General features: G+C 42.3%; 1 protein-coding gene and 1 long non-coding RNA gene across 4 annotated transcripts in view; one reads left to right on the top strand and one right to left on the bottom strand.

Moving 5' to 3' along the window:
- Nucleotides 1-9208, top strand: part of PTN (pleiotrophin) — a 78944-nt gene extending 69736 nt beyond the window's left edge. For all 3 annotated transcript variants that reach the window (XM_037514021.2, XM_054692698.1, XM_054692699.1), the window contains exon 5: nucleotides 8459-9208. In XM_037514021.2, the coding sequence (XP_037369918.1) occupies nucleotides 8459-8514 (56 nt within the window). In that variant the 3' untranslated portion in view covers nucleotides 8515-9208. The remainder of the gene's footprint in view (nucleotides 1-8458) is intronic.
- LOC119247533 (uncharacterized) lies at nucleotides 532-20899 on the bottom strand. Its single transcript, XR_005125771.2, has 3 exons — nucleotides 20862-20899; nucleotides 3200-3285; nucleotides 532-877 (listed from the first exon to the last, which is right to left on the bottom strand). It is a non-coding gene; the product is annotated as an uncharacterized LOC119247533 (long non-coding RNA).
- Nucleotides 20900-21466: the final 567 nt, after the last annotated feature.

The raw sequence follows: 21466 nt of genomic DNA, 5'->3' as shown, positions 1-21466 counted from the left end.
TCACCAGAGCCAGAGCGGGGAACAGAGCAGGCAGAAGGACCGAAGTACACTGCTGAGGGGAGCAGCGGGCGGCAGGAGAGGTCTGCGGGCCATGTGGGACCCTCCTCTGGTGGCCGGGGAGCAGCTGGGGATTGAACCGGCACTGCAGAGGCTGCGGGCAGCTTCTCAACCCAGCTCTCAACTGCTGCGCCACTGGGGAGGCCCTAGAAGAGGGTCTTCTGCAAGCCAAGGATGCTCCAGGAGTAATTGATCCTGATGACACCTTGATCTTGAACTTCTAGCCTCAAGAACTTGCAGACAATAAATTTCCTTTGTGTAAACCACCCATTCTATGGCGCTACCCTATGGGTACCCTAGGAAATTAATGTAATGGGCCTCTTAACTCCAGATTCAGATACCTTCATGGCTCTGCTCTAACATGGACCTGAAAATTCATATTGACCAGATTAATTATAGAGAGAAACTCAGAAAAACGATCATGAAGCCTATAATAAATGAAAATAGAACAAAAAAGGAGAGGATTACCTGTTGCTGGTAGACAAAAAGGATTCATTTCTAAGGCCCAGCTTTTCAGCCTGTCATGGACTTGTCTGTGGAAATGATTTCCTTCAGGATGGCCAGTGCGGGTTTCAGGCTGCCTTCCCAGGTAGGGCAGGTCTCTGCTGCTTGTTGTGTGCATGACGTAGAGCTGGGGTCAGCACACTGGGCCTGGTGTCAACTTTACAAATGTCATCTGTCCAGGGACCGCTGTAGAGATCTAATGAAAATTAATGGCACATCTCTTCAACCAGACATACCCCAAACTACACGAGCTCAGAGATGCAGCTTTCAAATCAATGTGTACTTAGCCCAGTCAGAAAACCAACATATTCAGCACCTATAGTGTGGAAAAGAAAAGAAATTAAGGAATCTTCTGCTTTCTAACTCAGTGGTTTTCAATCTGGACTACAAAGAATTTTCTATAGGAATTTATAAAAAGCTCAACACCCAGGCATAACCCAGACCTACTAAGTCAACATCAGAAATTTTAAATATCACGTTGGTGGTATAGTGGTGAGCATAGCTGCCTTCCAGAAATTTTAAATATTAAAATGCTCCTTATAAGATTTTAACAGGTAGCCAAAGTAAAGAATTATCTCTCTAGTATGAAGTTAGTTAAGAAAGGCCACATAGATATATACATGCATCCTATATGCACACACATACATGTACACACATGCACACACACAGACACTGTCCTCTTTCACTCCTATGAGTCAGAGAAAACTATAGCTAAATGTATGAGGAGCAAAAATATGGGAGTGTGATTGGGTCGGGTATGTTGGTGGGGCTGGGTGACTTTGGAAAGTTTTGGTAAATTTGGGATAAACAGGACACAGAGGAGACATGATTAATAAAGACCCCTCAGGATATTTAATGAACATGCTCAGTAACAATTTCCCATCCTGTAAAATGTAAGAAACGTTAAATCTTGAGTCCCTGCTCACAATAACCTCTATTCCTTTTATTTCTTCCCAGCTATTTCTAACAGTTTTGCCATCTTGCTGTTCTTTTTTATTTATTTATTTTTTTGGACAGTTGCCTAGCTCTCTCTTAGGTTTGACAGTTCCTCCTCATAGATCAAAGGACCAGCAACTGTTGAAGGGCAGGACTCAGCTGTGCAGGCCACAGCATTTGGCAGCTGATTGTTAAATGGGAAATGGGGGTCAGTAAATGGAAAATCCCAGAATTCTCAGGTCTTCTCCACTATGCAGATTCTTTTGTTAGCTCTTTCAAAGATAAAAGAAGGGGCTGACATTTCCTTCTCTTTTCTGGGATTCCCTAGGAAAGGGATGGTGACATTCTGTGGATGAAACTCTTGAGGACAGGAGCCATATCTCATTTATCTTGGTAAAGTACAGCCTCTAGTTATCCACAGTCCATGAGAGTATGGACTGAGGTGAATAGTACTGACTTAAGTGAATGGATGGATGGAGGAATGAATGAATGAATGAATGAAGGATGTGTCCAGCCAAATTGCCCTATCTCCCATCATGCTTTCATGGACTCCAAGATGTACAGAAAAATCCAGGTCAAAGCAATGTGCTACCTGGAAGAAGCCATCTGGGTATTTTAGTCCCATCCTTATTAAAAAATGCCCTAGTCCTAATTGCCAGGACAGATGTGAGAACTAGAACTATAAATATTTGTAGGGTTTACTTCACACTGTGTGTCTGCTTTCATCTCCCTTGGTAAATTCCATGCACAGAGGCTCATTAGCTGTGTGCACACAAAACAGCTCTATAATAATTAGTGATAAAGCAGGCTGCCGAAGAGAACAGTGTTCACACTAATGAGTCACCACTTTGAGGGACCTTTTATTCCCTCCCCTCAAGCTTTTCTACATTCTAACTTCTGGACTGAGATGGTCTGATCTGTTCCATGTTTGAAGTTGTTACTATTGTTATCAGCAATTCTTTAAAATCAATTCCTATGGACGGAGTAGTTATGGTTTGATGAGCATTGTTCGAAGCCCCTGGCTTGCGCTGACTTGCTTAATCCCCACAGCAGCCCTGGGAGTTTTGTTCCAGATCATGTATTGCATTGCCGGTTTTCATGTCTGTTTTGTCTCCTTTAATCCAAGTTCCTTAGTCTTTCTTTGTATTTCCTGGTGCTGACAATTTTGAAAAGTACAGGTCAATTACTTTGTATTGTAGAATGTCCCTCAGTTTGAATTTGTCTGTTTCCATCTGGTTCTCAATAGCATTGAACATTGTTGATCACTTCATGATCCTCTGGGCAACTAGTTCTAAAGCATAGGGGAGTTAATTTTCATAGATACAGAGAGCATTGCAAGGATTGTAGTGATATTCTGACTTTTGAACATATTACATTGTGATAGTACTGCTGTTCAGTGTTACAATCCTGGTTTTTTTTTTTGTAATAATGTGTGAGTTAATTAATCAATTAATTTTTCCTTCCTTAGGTTCTCAGGTTTTATGGAACAAGTCTCTCAAGTAGGGGTTATGATAGCTATTACATGCCACCAGCTGTAACTGGTGACCTCTGAATCTGTGGTGTTCATAGCTTCCTCATAAATGAATTCTAGATCTTAGAAGGCGCAAATCTCTCATTTCTATTCTAGTCAATTATTCCTTCCATTGGTGTGGTAACCCAAAATCACTTTGTTTAGACCCATAGTAAACAGAAGTTGACTTACTTTATAAATAGTTAAGATTCAGGCTTTTCTCAGTCACTTCATCTCTTAATTTCCTTGTCATGTTTCCTGTATCCACAGTAGGCCATCTGTAAAATAAGGGAATCAAACCAAGAAGTTTTGCTAAGAAAACCAGATAAGCTTATTCCAGAATTTTCAACTCTTCCACTACTTGGAATAAACACATCCCCTGAAGGTCTTTGAAAGGCCTTTGAATTGGTGTCTTTCTTTCAATACCCATCTCCAATGCTGTTTCTATCAGATTCCCCTAGTACTGAAATTTTGGGTGGATGTTTACTTGTGCCAATGACATGGTAATCCTATTTCTGGAAGGGTTTGTGAATAGATGGAAAGAGATGATGCATGCTATTTGATTATTTGCCTTTTGAGAACAAGTTTGCTGCAATAGGATCTCAGAAGTTGCTGATAAGAATTTAAATGAATATTTCCTTTCAGGAAAATTTTTTTCACTATATAGAGTTTTAAAAATGGTCTGCCCTTTAATTCATCAGGTCCTCTTCTAGTAATCCACACCAAAGGCAAAACTTAGAGTGACTTGTCTGCAAAACATGCATTACATTATTACATTTTGCATTACGTTATTGCTTATGATAAATGTGAGAACAAGTAACTGAACAATGAAAGAGGAAAGGTTACCAAAAATATGGTGTGGAATGGCATAGAGGAATAATAAGAAGGGTCATGTTTCAAAGTATACTCAATGGCATGGAGGATACTCAATTTTCAGTATGAAGTTCTTTATCAACTGTCACTATGTTCCTAGTGAAAGTCTGTATTTCATTTATCACAGAAAGAGCACATAATTGGAACCTGCAGCTGAAAGTGTTACCTCTATATTGTATAATTATGAATCATTTCTGTTAATGTATGTGCTTATATTTTTTACATGTTCTGTATGTTTTTAAAACCAGAAAAGTAATTAATATTTTTTAAAGAAGAATGAATGAACTCAGAGGAGAAACTCTTCTCACCACATTGAATTGCCATACATAATGCCTTTTAGGAATTCATTCTCCCTGTGTATACTCCACCTTTTACATCATAAACATCTGTGATGTCAAAGTAATCTAATAATCATAGAAATAGACATTGAAGCCAAAACAATAGCTCTTGCATACCATGATCTTTCATACAAATATTTACTTTTAGACTACTTTACAACTTTGAAAGATGCTCACGTAGAACATTCCTGAACATTTATTATGGCAACTCTGTGAAAGCAGGGTTTTTTTTGTTTGTCATTCTATCCCAGCATCTAGCACAGTGCCTGATAATTAGTGTACATGTAGACTATATCTGCTAAATGAATGTCTTTTGAACAGTGGCAATAGAGTGGGAACTTAGTGGACATAATCTTAAATGATATTCATGATGGAGTGTAGAGTCAGTTTTATTATACCCAAGTTTACAGGAAACAGACGCAGAAAGATTGATTGATTTGCTCAAGATCACAGAGTCAGTCAATGGCAGACATTGATTAGAAACAATTCTCTAGAGGAAGACTTGGCTCTCAGCATATTGCTAGCTGAAATTCATTGTTTCCTCATTGCCTTTCTAAAACAAATGGCCAGAATACTTCAGTGTCCATCAGGGGTTTGTTTTCTGTTCAGAATTTTAAAAATACACGGACTCACTCGGAATTTATTCATAGGGCTGTTATGAATTCCTGTACCTTCTCACTTCCTGTCTTTTATCAGTAGCTACTATGCATTAAAAGAGTTTTCTAGGCTAAAGCTTGAGTTTTCTGAGTAGATTATGGTAAAAATTGCACAGAGGTTATGATTGTTAGCAATATAAAGAAGCTGAACATTTTCTACAGTGTTTTGTCTTAGGATTTTGGAATTTCTGGATGCCTCAGACATCTTAAACAAAACAAGGTGTTTCTATTCAGATAACACAAAGTTTTACATCTTCCATTGACTCAAAGATTGGGTATAGATAGGATGCAAATTTATAAACCCAGGGAGTTAAAATGCACCAAGGTTTCCACTGTGAGTTTCTAGTGGAGTGATGTCCCCTCTTATATATGTGTGTTTATATGTGTATGTATGTAAGTGTATGCACACACATGTATATATGTGTCTACATGTGTGTGTGTCTGTTTGTGTGTGTGTGTCTGTGCAAATATAAAACCAGAGATAAGCGCTCTCAAAAGGGAGCTAACTTACAAAAACTTACACCAGAAAGTCAGCAAGCTAGAAGTATTGAAATTGGTACCTGAGGGATGGTATTCACAAGAGGGAGGTGGTGGTGAAAGTATAGGGTTGATGGAATGAAGAGCAAACTAGAAAGCTAAAGGCCAGGAGAGAAAAAGAATGATGTGTTTTGGGAATTGAAATAAGTGTAGAGACTCAAGCAAGAAGAGGAGATTTGAATGATGGGCAAGATATAAGCATGAAGTAAGACAAATAGGTATTTGCTGTGGAGTGAGTGAGTGCCAGAGGATGCCATGTTACGTGAAGAGTCATGTGATGGCCAGGGTCTGGTCTCTCATTCCATTCTGCTGCTGGCTCAATGTCCACCTTGAGAAATCACTGACTCTCTTGACCTCTATTTTTTAATCAATTATGTAAGGGAGTTGGATTTGGTTCTTTCCAGATTGTGGATTCCATGTAGTCTGGAAGCTTGAGAGACTGTTTACAAATTTTTTAGGTCACAGAAACAAGTAGTGACAAAGGTCATTTAATTATGTGAAAATCACAAAAAACTGCTTTTAGCTGGAAACAATACTACTGATTTAGTTTTTTCCATTATTTTCAAATATTCAAACCTTCATTATGTGAGAAATAAAATCAACATTATGCAAGAAAAATTCTTTCTTCTTCCCACTGCTTTTTAGAGACTCCTCATTTTTTTCTACTCAGATGATCTAGAGTTTACTTAAGGTTTGCAGTGGGTCAGAAAAATGCCATGTTGACTCACCAGTTATATAAAAATATAAATTGGTTGGTATTGTGCAGATTACATTTGCAATAGGTTGATTTCTTGCTATTTAGCAATTTGTTAATTAATGACTCTAAGATAAATGTCAGGTGCAGCTAACAGAGTGAGGCTGTGCTCTGGCCTTTACCAAGGAGAATCGAGGAGAAATTCCTGTTCCCCAAACATTCCCTAACTTACATTAGCTAGATCAAATAGTGTGCAATATTGAGAATAACTTAAATTTTTATTAAATAAATGGATACAAACACCTGATTGATATGACATCCGTCCAGACATATGTATGAAATAACAAGCTAGCCAAAATATTCAAATTACTGCCACAAACAGTAAGAGCTAGAGCTAGACAGTTACAAATTATGGAGAAGTCCCAGTAGGGGATATGGAGAAATTGAGACAAGGGAAACAAGAGTCCTATCCCAGTGGATACCCTAGATTATTCCCTGATGACACCATCCTAATGTACAACTGTTGCTTAAAATGTCAAAGACTGGAACTTAATAAATGTTCGGACACTGACTATTCAGAGATTAAGAAGAAAACCTTCTTCGACCTTGGAGGTACCTTTGAACTTGGAAATTCTGGTCATTTCACCTTTAATATGTCAGAGGAGACACATGTAATAAACCAAAGTAAAGAGCAGATGATTGTCTCTTCAATATAGAAGGAGGAAACGCTGAGGATAGATAGGAATACATGCAAGCAACAATTTAGCAAGATTTTAGCAACTCCTGACTTGATTGTGTGTGGTGTGCCCTTGAAGTTCGAGTAGAGGACACTCAGGACAAATTACTTTGCACAGCAATACTAGATTTGCCTCAAATCTGATGGACTTTGAGACTTATCTGATGTGGTGGTAAGTAAAGAATGAAAATGGCTCAATCTCTGCTCAGGTATAAGCTGAGATTTGTACAATGTGTGTGGTTGGTATCCTGCCCTCTCTCACCAGAAGCCTAAGGGCCTTCTTGGACATAGGCCCTGTGGTCCAGTTACCAATGCCCTAACCCCCACTGGCCATTGCTTTGTCCTGGTTCCCCTCTGTTCCTAGCACTTTCCATCACCTGCCCAGTCAATATGTCTTGGTGATGATGAAGAATATTCATTTTACAGAGAAGTGAGCTTTTGTTCATAGTCTATTATCACATTTATGATACACGCTGACCTTTATTGAGCACGTGTAACTGTGTCATGCTCTATTCTCAGTGGATTTACACAACTCATTTAATTTAGATATTGACCCTGTGAAGTGATACTGTTTGTATGCCCAGTCACAGGTTAGGAATTTGAGACATAAATACTTGAAATAACTTCTCTAGAGTCTTATGGTAACTTAGTGAGGAAGTCAGGATAGAAAGTCTAGCAGTCTGGGCCTCCCCAGTGGCGCAGTGGTTGAGCGCTGGGCTGCGAAGCTGCCCGCAGCCTCTGCAGCACTGGTTCGATCCCCGGCCACCAGTGAGGGTCCCACTTGGTGCACAGACCTCTCCTGCTGCGCCCGCTGCTCCCCTCAGCAGTGTACTTCATCAGTCTGCCTATTCTGCTCCTCACTCTGGCTCTGGTTGATTCTTCCACCCTCCTGTGCTTCTGACTGTACCCAGTGCTTGTCTAAATAAATAAATAAATGAATGAATAAATAAATAGAAACTCTAGCAGTCTGAGCCTATCCCTAATCCATATCGTATGTTTTTAACACTAGGTTAGACCAGATAGGGGAAGTATCTTAGAAACATTTAACAATATCCTTTCACTTGGTAGCCTAGTAATTCTAACCATTCTCATCTTTGGAACCAGAGCTGACATGACCTATGCTATGCTTCATTTGTGCTTAGGAAAGGGAAATGGCAAGATGACTGAATGGAAAAGAATAGAATCTTTTCATTTCAATCCTTATATTTGTAGTTAACTGGTGTAGCCTAGGTTGGTACAATCCACCTGCTTCGTCCAAGACTAGGAGTCTCTGCAATGTCCCTGGAGGTGTAAGCAAAGGTTTTATAGCTCTTTGCTGAGCAGTGACCAGTCTTTCTCAAAGAAGCTTGCTGTATTTCTTTTTTGTAAGCAGGGCCTGCAGACGGTATTTCATTTATCACAGGGGGCTACCAATAAGATAATAGGCATTTGCAGGTGTTCACACGGAGGTAGACAGTGTTACTCCTGATCATTCTCTCTCTCTCTCTCTCTCTCTCTCTCACCTTGTCAACGTACTTGCTGCATTTCTGCTAATTCTAGAAAAACTGGCTTTCCCTCTTCCCCTTATAGCTTACTAATGTGATGCTCTTTTTTTCTTTCTTTTATTTTTAATTACAGCAGAATCTAAGAAGAAGAAAAAGGAAGGCAAGAAACAGGAGAAGATGCTGGACTAAAAGTTGCTACCTTCTGCAAAAAATGAAAAGGACATCAGCAGACAGGACCAGTTAACTATTGCATTTATACCTACCATAGGCTTTTTATTCAGAAATACCCATAGCTTAAGTACAAAATAGGCAGAAAAAGGAGAAAGGAAAATTTTTGTAGTAGCATTTTTTTTAAATGTATACCATAGTACCATTAGAGGCTTATAATACAGGACTGTAATCCTATTTAGAAAGTTGACTTATAGTACCTGATAAATGATAGCAAATTGAGGTAAGTTTTTTTGAAGTTATGTGATATTCTACATTTAAAATCTTTTTTTTTTTTTACTTTTTTTTTCTTTTGGCAGCCATTTAAATGTTATGATCATGTAAACTACTTCTCTTGTTAGATAATTTTTTCACCTAGACTTTTTTTCCCAATTGAGAAAAATACATACTAAACAAAAGCAGCAATAAAATATAATCATCGTATTTGAGGAAACTATCTTGCTTTCTGCCAATGGATTTTTTAAAATGTAGTCAGCAAAGTGGGGGGAGGGAGGTTGAGCATGCCTTAGTTCAACGTTGACTTTTTTTAAAGAAAAGCATTAAAACATGAGATTCTTTCACTTTGGCAGAAACATTTGTTTTCTTGATGAAATTATTTTTCCACATGAGGAACAAAAAAGACTAGGAAAATAAATCAAGGTGATGCTGAAAAAAATGGTGCTTTGTGTGCAATAATTTGATATTGTAACCGCCTCCTTTCGTTACCTAGAGTCTTCCATCCATCAACTTGTTAGCAGTGAGAATTTATCGAACACACTAATGATATCGCTCTTGGGCACAGATGTTACAGAAAGTTTATACGGATAGATAGAGACAGATGTGACTATATCTGTAACTTTCTATCAGTATTTAGTAAGTTAGAATGGTGCTACTGAATTGAACAAACATTCCAAAGTCGTCTAGCTTTTGTTGGAACAAAAAAAATACTCTTAAATTCAAGAGTTCAGAATTATACAGGCCAAATCAGGATTGGAGTCAAATAATGCAGAATGGTAGTTTGTACTCATTTTGTATAAGCCAGAAATTCCTTCTCTGTTACTACTACAAGCACCAAAGGCAGCTGTATACCTCCCTTGTCTTCTGGATTCTAAGCTGTGTCTTTAAGTAAACAAGTCTGTGCTTCTATTACTCAGAGAAATCAAGTTTCAGAAGCCAGCTGGGAGGGATCAGTATTTCCTTGAAGTAGCTGATTCTAAAGTGATAAAACTCAATAAACTAGCAACTATCTACCAACTCTAAGTGCATTTTCAGAAACCAAGCTTGCAACATGCCCTGAGTTGGTCATAAAATAATTATGAATTGATGGAACGATGCAGCTAAAGTATCTTCAAAGCTAAACTGTCTCTGTCGTCTAATCAGAGCCTCCATTGGATCGAGGAATGTTGCGGAGAGGGGTGGGGGTCCATAGCTCCCTGCTAAGTCAAACCCAATGCCAGAAGGGATGGACTTTTGAGTGTATGTACTGAAGCTTTTATGGACTGGTATATAAATAGAAGCAAAGAACTTGTAAAGTGCATTTGACAGAAATGTGAATAGTGAATGCATTTCCTTTGCAAGCAGACCTTAATAGGAATAAAAAAGTACCATGGGGATAGGTGGAGGAGCTGAAAGAAAGGCATTGTCTTGAGTGGGTTTTTTGACAACAGAGTCCCATAGGGTAGGGATGGTGGAAGTCCACCGTAAATTTTGTTAGCCTCTCAGGTAGCTTTGTTCTCCATCATTGTTTAGTCAAAACAGCAGCTCATGAATCAGTAATGAGTTAAGGCTAACTGATGCAAAATCTCCCAACGGACAAGCAGTTCTGCAGGTAATCATGGCATCCCTGTTATTCTCAGGACAGAGAAGACCTCAGAAAGGTTGAGGGTTGGCTGTTAGGAGTGAGTCCTAATAAACCATGTAATTCCCTGATTTTCTGTTAAAGCAAGGCTTGGAATGTCAATTTACAATGCATAGGTTACATAATTACTCTTCCTGTGTCAAGAATTATGCTAGCCCAGGGCCTCCCTGGTGGCACAAGGGGTTAAGACACAGCACTATGAAGCTATTGCCAGCCATTGCAGCACTAGTTCGATCCCCGGCCAGGGAGCTACCACATGGTGCAGCAGACCTCTCCTGTCTCACCCACTGCTCCCCTCAGCAGTGTATTTCAGTAGACCTTTCTGTTCGGCTCCCCACTCTGTCTCTGGTGAATCCTCTTACCCCCACACCTCTGGCTTGTACCCCAGTTCTTGTATGCATAAATACATAAATCTTTTTAAAAAAGAATTATGGTAGCCCAGGAACTTTAAACAATGTACTGAATATCACTGAACTATGGAAACATAAGCACCAAAGAACAAGCACCAAAAATCACCAGTTCTCACAAAAAGGAGATAACCAGATCATCATCAGGTGTATTTCATAGAGTGCCAGAAAAAGTCTCCACCTGAATGTGCTGAATTTCAGGGATGTTACCCCAAATTTGATTAAGCCTGCAGGATGCAGTGCAGCCCCACCTAAGGCCTAGCCAAAACAACCTTTCAGAGAGCAGAAAATGTCCTTGTTCACCTCTGCCTGGGTTTTCTGGGGGGGGGTGTGTACTCAGCTATCTTCAACATAAGAATGCTGTCGAACTTGTTATATGAAGATGTGTTAAAGGAGAGAATCCAGAATAAAGATATTTTGACTTATATTCCTGGACTGACAGCCTAATATCTTGTTAACTCTATAGGAGTGGAACTTCAAACAGAATTTAGCACTGAATATTTTCAAGTAAAGTTCTATAAATCATGTGGGTGAGAAGATGTGAGTATAAAAATTTAATAGCTTCATTTGCAGGTGCTTGTCTATAAGGAATCTTATTTGAGGAACAAAGTGTTACTGTATTTTTCCCATTGGTAGATAAATATGTCTTTAGAATTAGGAATATAAGTTCTTCTCATAGAACTCTTGGCTCCATAATTCTGAAAGTTTGTTTTATACATTTTTAAATGAAAAAGAGGTAAAATGGCTTAGGAGGCACTGAATAAGGTAATAGAAAATATTATTGTTCACAAATTGAATTATTTAAAAATAATCCCCAAACAAAAATTAGAACTTTATCAACCTTTATCAACCTTTAGTAAGGGATTTTCTCAGTTTCCTCTATTAATGTGTTCCAAAATTATAAAGCAGATCAACATTTTGGATGTGGAATATCAATTTTCTTCTTTTCTGACTTTTAATTCAATGAGTTTTAACCCCTAAGTTTTTTTAATTGTATTTGATCAGAAGGTGAGAATTTGATCAACACTTTCCTGTAAACTCAAATTTCAGATACTACTTTGGAGAAAAGCAAGCTTTTCATTCTCTACAGTTTACTTCTGAGATGCAAATATTCTCTCCATATGTCTCCTTGTCTAACCAGGGTTTTTTTTTTTCCCCCTGTAATTCCCTATTCAAAATGGCTGTCACAATCGAGCAAATAGAAAGTGAGAGGACACTATTTTCTCGTGTTTGGGAACTTCAGTAGCAGATAGTAACTGCTCAAGGTCTGTCAAAGTAGATGTATTTTCAACCTGTTTTTCAAAGAAGCTATGGAGTCTGGGAATATATTTGCCTTAAGAGAAAGAGATGTAAGTTATTCTTCCCATCCCTCAAGTACTGCCTACCTCAACTTATGTGGATTCTAATTGCCCTGGAAATAAAAGATATGGACCATTTCAACAAGAATAAACACCATAATCTTAGAAATCAACCCACCCCCTCCTGTTCTTTCTAATCTTTCGGTCTTCTTCTTTTTTTTTTTTTAATTTATTTAAAGGCTTATTTATTTAAGGTAAATTTATTTAAATAAACAAGAGCTGGGTGTAGGTCAGAGGTGCAGGAGGGTGAGAAGATTCACCAGAGACAGAGCAGGGAACAGAACAGGCAGACTGATGAAATACACTGCTGAGGGGAGCAGTGGGCAAGACAGGAGAGGTCTGTTGCACCATGTGGGTAGCTCCCTGTCCAGGGATCGAACTCGTGCTGCAGTGGCTGCCAATAGTTTCATAGTGCTGAGACTTGACCCCTTGCGCCACCAGGGAGGCCCATCTTTGAGTCTTCTAAGCAAGTCACTGATAATAAAGTCAAATGCTCTGTTCTGCTAGGGATGAAAGTAAAATAATGTAGTTTAAAAATAATTCAACAGGAAGAAATGTGGACCTATGTGTGTTTTTTAATAAGAAAAATAAGGAAAATTCACTCTCAATATCTAATTTCTGAGGGCCTCCCCGGTGGTGCAGCGGTTGAGCGCTGGGTTGCGAAGCTGCCCGCAACCTCTGCAGCCGGTTCCATCCCCGGCCGCTCCCCGGCCACCGGAGGAGGGTCCCACATGGCGCGCAGACCTCTCCTGCCGCCCGCTGCTCCCCTCAGCAGTGTCCTTCGGTCCTTCTGCCTGCTCTGCTCCCCGCTCTGGCTCTGGTGAATTCTCTCACCCTCCCGCGCTTCTGACTGTACCCAGTGCATGTATAAACCAAACAAACAAACAAATAATAAATAAATAAATAAGACATGCCTCTAGAAAATTAAAAAAAAAAAAAAATCTAATTTCTGAAAAGTGATTTTTTTGAAGGACAAAACCTTAACGGGAAGAACATCAATGTATTTCATATACATATTTCATATGTATATTTCCATTAAAAGTATGGCATTAGGTCACTCATGGGGTTGGCTAAGGTTATGTATCTAGATTATTGGCACATATTTTCTTTTGTTTTTAACAAATGTGCATGGAAGCCCTACAGTTTACATTAGAGAATGAAAACATGGAAAATCCTGACATCATATCCCTAACCTCCTGGGACTGGAGGAATGCCTTAGGGGCTGAAAGGCAAGCAATTCTATCTATACACTCAACTTGCTCTTAGATACAAATGTTACACAAAATAAACTAATCACAAAGCATGATTCTTTTCCCTCTGTCTTGGATTGTCAGATCCATTAAACACAGGCCAAAGAAATCTTTAAATTTATGAGATTCTTGGAGAAGTATACAACTACCTAAGTTACTGTGAATGATAAATTGATTCAGATGCTTGTAATAACTGAAAGAAATTTTAGAATCCTAAGTTCAAAAGTTGCATGCTTTTATGAGAGTCAGAGTTAATAATTAAAATTCTTTATTTTTAAAGATTTTTTTATTCATGCATACAAGAACCGCGGTACAGGCCAGATGCACGGCCTCTCCTCTCTCCCCGCTGCTCCCCTCCACTCCCCTCAGCATTGTACTTGAGTAGACCCAGCTGTTCTGCTCCCCACTCTGACTTGCTGAGAGGATTCACCAGAGACAGAGCGGGGAACAGAACAGGCAGACTGACGAAATACACTGCTGAGGGGAACAGCGGGTGAGACAGGAGAGGTCTGCCACACCATGTGGGATTCTCACCTGCCGGCCGGGATCAAACCTGTGCTGCAGAGGCTGTGGACAGCTTCACAGCACTGCACTCAACCACCTGTGCCACCAGGGGAGGCCCAATAATTAAAATTCTTACCAGTTTATTTACATATTTGCCAATCTACTGTATTGTGACAAGGATGAGGGGTAGATCTTGGGAGTCTATCCTGGGATGTAGTCAGGTGGAGAGTGGACAAGATCTATATATTGCTCTCACCAAAGATTGCTGAGGGCTCTAAATTTTTCCCGCTATAATAAGTTAAAATATTTTCTGGTCATTTAACATAATTTTCTTTGGGGAGCACTTGATTTAGGATTAATTAAACTAGAAAACTTAACCAGTACTGGACTGGGAAATTGAATTTGGATTCTTTGGTCAATGCATTTTTGTCAAAAAATTCACCTTATCCAAAAGAAAGATTCCGTTCTCATACGGACATCTCTAAAATCTGTTTGAATAAATATTCTTCGACGATAATAATATATATTATTATAGGTTAATTTTTGAAAATCTCTTTGGTTGTATTTGCCCTTCCAAATTCTAGTTATACATTTTACCCTGCAGGTTATGACTGGTTTAAATTCATTAATTAATACATTCAATCTTTCATTCAATGTGTTTTAATTGCTCAGCACTATTATTGGTGTTACGGATGCAGAAAAAAAAATCCACAATGGACCACAGAAAACTTATTTTCAGGAAATTTACACTCCTGCCAGAAATGTAATTACAACGAATCAAGTGTGGGTTATGTTTCAAGACATAAGGGACCACCGAGGTACTTAAACCAGCTCTTATTTTATTATCTCCTACGAGGGGTGGGTTGGCCTCATCTGGATGGTTCCATATGACATCAGTTGAGCAGCGGGGATGGCCATCGTGGCTCACTTTCACGTGTGACTTCTCAGTGGAAATAGCGGGAAAATGGGATTCCAGTGGGACTTGGTGTCCAGGTGTCAGGGTAGCCTCCTCCCAGGCTTGGTCCCTCATGATGAGGTCTCTGCAGCTGGCAGCACAGAACTCTCCAAAGCACAAAGAGGAAGCCCCCTGCCTCCTAACGGGTTAGACCTGGGACTGGCCCAGCGTCATTTCTGCCACACTCAAGGGTTTAAAATGAGTCCCAGGGTCTCCCCGGTGGCGCAGCGGTTGAGCACTGGGTTGCGCTGGGTTGCCAAGCTGCCCGCAGCCTCTGCAGCGCTGGTTCGATCCCCAGCTGCTCCCCGTCCCACATGGCATGCAGACCTCTCCCGCCGCGCCTGCTGCTCCCCTCAAGTGTACTTTGTCAGTCTGCCTGTTCTGTTCCCCGCTCTGGCTCTGGTGAATTCTCTCACCCTCCCGCGCTTCTAACTGTACCCAATGCTTGTACAAATAAACAAACAAACAAATAAATAAATAACTCTTAAAAAAAATTAAAAAAAATAAAATAAAATGAGTCCCAGGACCAGCCCAGACCCTGGGGAGCAGGGACTACACAGGGCGTGAACCCAGGAAGCGTGGCAAAAGGAGGCCATGTTTGGAGTCCCTGTAGACAAAAGAACAAAGATGTAATAGGTGGTGTCAGTGCAATAAAGGAAAATAAAACAAAGAGGGGCAGTGATGGACGAGTGTTGCGTCTGAAACATAAGGGCCACAGGAGGCTTCCAGAGAAGGACACTCCAAACCCCCGTGGGAGCAAGTCTTGGGAGTCTGGGCAAAGGAAACTCTGCCTCTCCCGGAGGACGGCCCTCAGCCCCTCCTGGACCGGGTCCTCAGAACCTCAGCACCACCTTGGGGGTGTTCTGGAGCTTGGCCTTGTGGTGGAGCTGGGGGAGTGTGGACACAGGTTTAGCAACCAGCTGACAGGTTTGAGTCACATGCGGGGGGAGGGGGAAGATCCTCTTTCTCCCCAAACCTCAGCCAAGTATTACTGTAGAATGGCTCCTTCCTTGCACCTTTCCTGTGTCAACCTGACACCCCACCTTCTGCCAGAGGCCTGGGCAGCTGCCTGCTTGCAGTCTAATCTAACAGAGCTGCCTGCTCTCATCTAATCTAACAGGCTGAATGACCGTGCCTGAGTATCCATCCCTCTCTGTTCCTGTGTTGCCACATTCTTGGGACACGCCCCCTGGAAAAGAGATTCTGGTGGCCTGATGGGGGCCCTACAGTACCCCAGCTGTTGAAAGTCCCTCATCTTCAGGTTAGCAGCCCCCCCAGATTCACAGGGAAATAAAGAACAGCATTCTTCAAAGATGGGCACACTCGTCAGAAATAAAAGGAAATATTTATAAAATAATATCATTTAATTAATTACTTTAGTTATGTTTAATATTCAGCTATTGAAAATAAGCAATACGATGAAATAAGCTTTGACATGGGCTGGAGCCATATTGTACAGAAATTGAATGCAATGGCATTTTTCAGTAGAAGAGTGAAATAAGTAACAGTGTTTACACTTGAAGAATTTTAGTCTGTCACCTGGAAATGGTTTACAAGATAAATTTGAATAGCAAAGCAGTGAAGATAGGGAAACAATTTAGGAAGTTATTGGAATTTTCCAACTGAGAAATAATGAAAGCCATTTGGATCTGTCATACGTTTTGCCTCTGGCCACCCAGTCATTTTCTCTCTTGATTATTCCTTTTTCTCTTCTTCTATCACTGTTCCCTTATTGTTTTCTTTGTGATCCGAGGAGATCTGACTTAATAACACATTTTGCTTCATGCTTTGGTCGCCTGACATCGTATTTGAATAGATACATGGTGAGAATGAAGCTCATTTACGGTGCTGACCAGTTATCATCATAAACTCCCTGTTCTCTGCCTTTACAGCTCCCATTAGCATAATTCAGGTCACCTTGACCTGCAGGCTTCCTCCCAACACAGACTTTGTCCATCATCCTCTCCTGGTTATTTAAGATGATCTGACTCAATAAGAAGACATCGACTCCAGTTGATCTTGCGCTGTTACCGTCACAGTGTTCTCCAGGTCTAAGAAATCAGGGTCAAGACTGTCACCTGAAATAAAGTCTCCACCTGATTACCTTCGCAAGCCCTGTCCTCAATCACTTCACTGTAGCCTGTCCAGGATTCTGGCCTTTATAGGAGTGAGCTCTTTCCCTTTCTCAATTCCCACCCCAACCACACCATCACCGTCCCAGATTTGCCTGGCCCTGAATCCCAGACCAGAGTTGGGCACATCTGTCTGATATAAGTCAAATCTCCAGATCAGAGTCTATGTCTGTATTTGACCTGATCTCATGTCGCCACGACACCACCACACAGATAAAGAAACAGGAGTGGTGGAGCAGGCTACACAGTGCAGGATGCTGCTGAAGAGCAAGATCTCGAATTTTTTATTGGAGTAATCAAAAAGCGTCAGTTGTGAGGGGAAGAAGAAAAAAGAGAAAATGGGAGGAGGGAAACTAGAAGATGCGCTCTGTCATCTCTAGCATCAGGGGCTGTGAGTCTGCCCTCCAGGTGCTTCTCATCTGCTTGATGTCTCTGCATGGTAATTGAGATCAAGTCCTAGATCCCCAGCCCTGATTTCAATCTTATCAACAAGGTATTTGCTGCTCAGCTTCTGGGTTCCCTTGTTATACATCAGTCAACGGCTCCCCTGGCATTCTCTGTCATACTTTGTGATGTGTAAGTGGGGAGTAAGTTTATGCATCAGTCAATAGCCCCCAGGGCATTCCTGGTCATCCCTCACAATGCATTCCCTTCCCAGGGTGATCAAATTTTCTGCACTTGATTGATTTGAAAGGTGCTTTGCAGGGTTGGGCAGTTCTTTTTTTTTTTTAAAGATTTATTTTATTTATACAAGAACCAGGGTACAGGCCAGATGTGTGAGAAGATGAGAGGATTCACCAGAGACAGAGCGGGGAGCAGAACAGGCAGACTGACGAAATACACTGCTGAGGGGAGCAGCAGGCGAGACAGGAGAGGTCTGCTGTGCCATGTGGGTTGCTCCGAGGCCTGTGGGTATTGAACCCGTGCTGCAGAGGCAGCGGACAGCTTCATAGTGCTGCGCTCAACCACCTGAGCCACCAGGGAGGCCCCTTGACTGGGCAGTTCTGACCTTGCTTAGGAATGCAGAGCCCTAGGTAACAAAAATGGTGGCCGAACAGGCCACTTAGGATTAGCAAATCTTATTGTACTGGCTGCCACTGTCTCCGCCCCCCAGCCCTCCCCCCTACATTTCTGCAAACATTTTCAATTTTTCCTGGACTTGTTAGATGCTAACCTCTGGTCAACCTGTGGCTTATGCCCACAGCTACTGAGTGCTGGGCTCTGTCAGCTGGTCTAGACTTTTCTTCCTCATGCATTGCCCTCTCCTTTCCTATCTTTCAGCAGCTCCACCCATGTGTGGTGTAGGGTAAGGTAAAAAGTATCAGGCTTTTCTGCGCTCCCCCCATTAGGATGGATGAGGGAACCCTGTGGCCCTGAATTCATGCCTGATGGCAGGCGCCTAAAGTAGGTACACCTGGGCTGAGAGACTGAGTTTTACAAGGGCGGCATCACGGGGATGCCAGCAGAAGCCAAGAATGAACAGAAGCTGAGAGAAGAAGAAGAGAAGCAAAAAGAAGGCCGGAGGGCCCAGATAGAGTGAGGACTTGCTGGGGGCTGGGAGGCCTGCCAGCTTCCTGGCCCCCCAGCACCCCTGCCTACCATGTGCCTGGTAAATCTAAATAAAAGACCTGCAAAAACCACTGAGGACTCTGAAACCTCCTTTACCTGGTCTGCTGGATCATAGAAAACCTGCTCAGTGCCCCTTCCTGCCCCTACAATTGGCGTAAGTCAGCAGGATGATTCTGCAGACGGGTATAGAGCCTCCGAAGACCTGGAGGGACTGAGGAGCAGCAGACTGTGTTTGCCTGTGACGACGCTGCAGGCGTCACGGCAGCACAGGAGATGGACAAGGTCTGGGAGCTGCGGGACAAGACCTCGCCTGCAGGAGACACCCAAGAGGGCCAGCTCAAGACCGCCGAGGCAGCCGAATCGTTGGGGAAAGCTAGAGGACCACGATTCAGAGCTCGCCAGTGCTGATACAAGGAAGAAGCCCATGGACTTGGGACTAATGGACTTGGACTGACAATCCCGCCAGAGGGTGGAGGACCTTGGCACGTTGTGTTTTTTGGGAACCTGGGGGTGGCCGGTGGGCCTCAGTGGCCAAAAGCAGCCTGTGTATGCCCAGCAGCCAGGCAGAGGAAAAAAGCCAATTTTGAGAAGGCAAAAGCTGGTGCTGAGTTGAGAAGCCCTGAGCGGCTTTTAAGCAGCCTGAGTATGCTGAAGGCCAGTGAGTCTCGTAAAATCACCTGTGGGTGATGCCCTGCTCGTTCTTGAGTGCAGGTGAGGAGCTGAGGAACCTGTCCTTGGGAGATGGGTGGGGAACGTGCCTTGGGGTGGAGCCCAAGCTGAATGTAGAGTTTGTATCTGTAGGGTAAAGAAAATATCAGGCTTTTCTGCCCTTCCGCCATCAGGATAGATGATGGATCCTTGTCCTGAATGCATGCCTGATGGCGGGCACCTGGAATAGGGTGTGGGCATAGGTAGATGGGATTCAGCTGAGCTAAGACTGTGCTTTTTAAGGGCGGCGTCACGGGGACGCCAGCAACAGCAGCAGAAGCCCAAAGAGAAGAAGCCCGAAGCAGAAGCCGAAAGAGAAGCCGAGAAGCAGCAGAACAAACGCTAGAGAGCCCAGATAGAGTGAAGACTTGCTGCCAGCCTCCCAGCCCCCCAGCCAGCACCCCTGCCTGCCATATGCCTGGTGAACCCCAATAAAAGACCTGCAAAAAACCACTGAGGACTCTGACTCCTCCTTTACCCGGTCTGCATGGGATCAGAAAACCTGCACTGTGGCCAGTCCGGCCCCTACAGTATCCAAGGATCCCCGACCCATGTGCTTGTGCAGTGGGTTGGCCTGAATGCAGGGGTCTGCGAGTCGTGTTGGTGTATATGAAGGCCGAGTGTTGGAGCGACTGCAGACAGAAACCCTGAGGGTTGGCGATTACCCCCAACAGAATAGAATTGCCAGTCCCAGAACGAGTGCATCCTGGGGGTGGATGCGGTGTGTGGCTTGTAGCCGAGACCACAGCCAGAGAAGGCCAGGAAGCCTGATGGCTCCTGGCGTGTTACAGTAGATGCTGTGAGTGGTTCCCCTCCCTTGTATGAGCAGTGCCTTCGGCAGCAGATTCGGTGGCTCATCTGCTGGTGCCCTGCCTGGAATTATTTATGTTCTATTGTATTTTATTTATTTTGTTCTATTGTAACGTATATTATTTGTTTTTGTGGGCCATGCCTGCAGTGTTCTGTTGCCAAGAGAAACATATAGACTGCATGGCAGAAAACCCTGAGGGGGTGGATTGTAGGGTAAGGTAAAAAGTATCAGGCTTTTCTGCCCTCCCGCCATTAGGATAGATGAGGGAACCCTGTGGTCCTGAATGCATGCCTGATGGCGGGCACCTGAAGTGGGTACGCCTGGGTTGAGAGACTGAGTTTATAAGGGCGGCATCGCAGGGATGCCAGCAGAAGCCAAGAACGAACGGAAGCCGGAAGAGAGAGAAGCAAGGCCATGAGAGAAGGCCAGAGAGAGCCCAGATAGAGTGAAGATTTGCTGGGGGCTGGGAGGCCTGCCAGCCTCCAGGCCCCCCAGCACCCCTGCCTGCCATGTGCCCGGTAAATCTAAATAAAAGATCTGCAAAAGCCACTGAGGTCTCTGACTCCTCCTTTACCCGGTCTGCTGGATCAGAAAACCTGCACTGTGTCTGTCCTGCCCCTACATGTGGAGATCTCTGTGTCTAGATTTAAGCCCTTGTGAATCTTCCTGACCTTTTGAAAGGATGGCCTTCATCACCAGGTGAATTCACTTATTCACTTAATGCACGTGCAAACGGGAAAGTAAACAATAGAAGAACTAATAGATGGAGCTGTTTACCTGCAGGCTGGTGGAGAGCAGATTTGGTTGAACACAAACGCCAAAATTCTAACAGAGGAGGACATTCTTTGTTCCATGAGCTCCTTGGTTAGTCTAGAGAGCCCTCTGGGCCCCTTCAAGGAATGGTGTTATTTTTTATTGAAGCAACATTGGTTTATAAACACTGTATATGATTCAGAGGTGTAGGACCACAAACAGTATTGTTAAAAGCTTAAAATAAATTATGGATTCCAATTGTATTCAATACAGTTGTTACTGCACTGAACAAAATGCTTGACATGGAAATATTTTGCTTCATTATTATAGCTTCAATCATGAGATCTAGAGTGAAGTCTAATGACTAGAGGAAGGACTAATTCATGTAAACGGTATTTGCAGGTATCTGCAAAACTATAATATGGTGGGACACCAGCTGTGATTCCCATTCAGCAAGGTCACAAATGCTGCTCATATGGTTGTGGTTTGCTGTCCACATTTGCAGTGGAAGAAATGAGAGATGCTGAGATGTCATTATTTTTCTCATTATAAATTAAAACTAGGGTGGGGACATTATTTCACTTGTTATAGGCTACTGACTTTTGTTTGGTGTTGGTAATACGGGTGTG

This window comes from Talpa occidentalis, unplaced genomic scaffold, assembly GCF_014898055.3.
Source record: "Talpa occidentalis isolate TD23 unplaced genomic scaffold, MPIMG_talOcc4v2.1, whole genome shotgun sequence".
Classification (NCBI taxonomy): Eukaryota; Metazoa; Chordata; class Mammalia; order Eulipotyphla; family Talpidae; genus Talpa; species Talpa occidentalis.
This window is presented reverse-complemented; position numbering and strand designations above follow the sequence as displayed.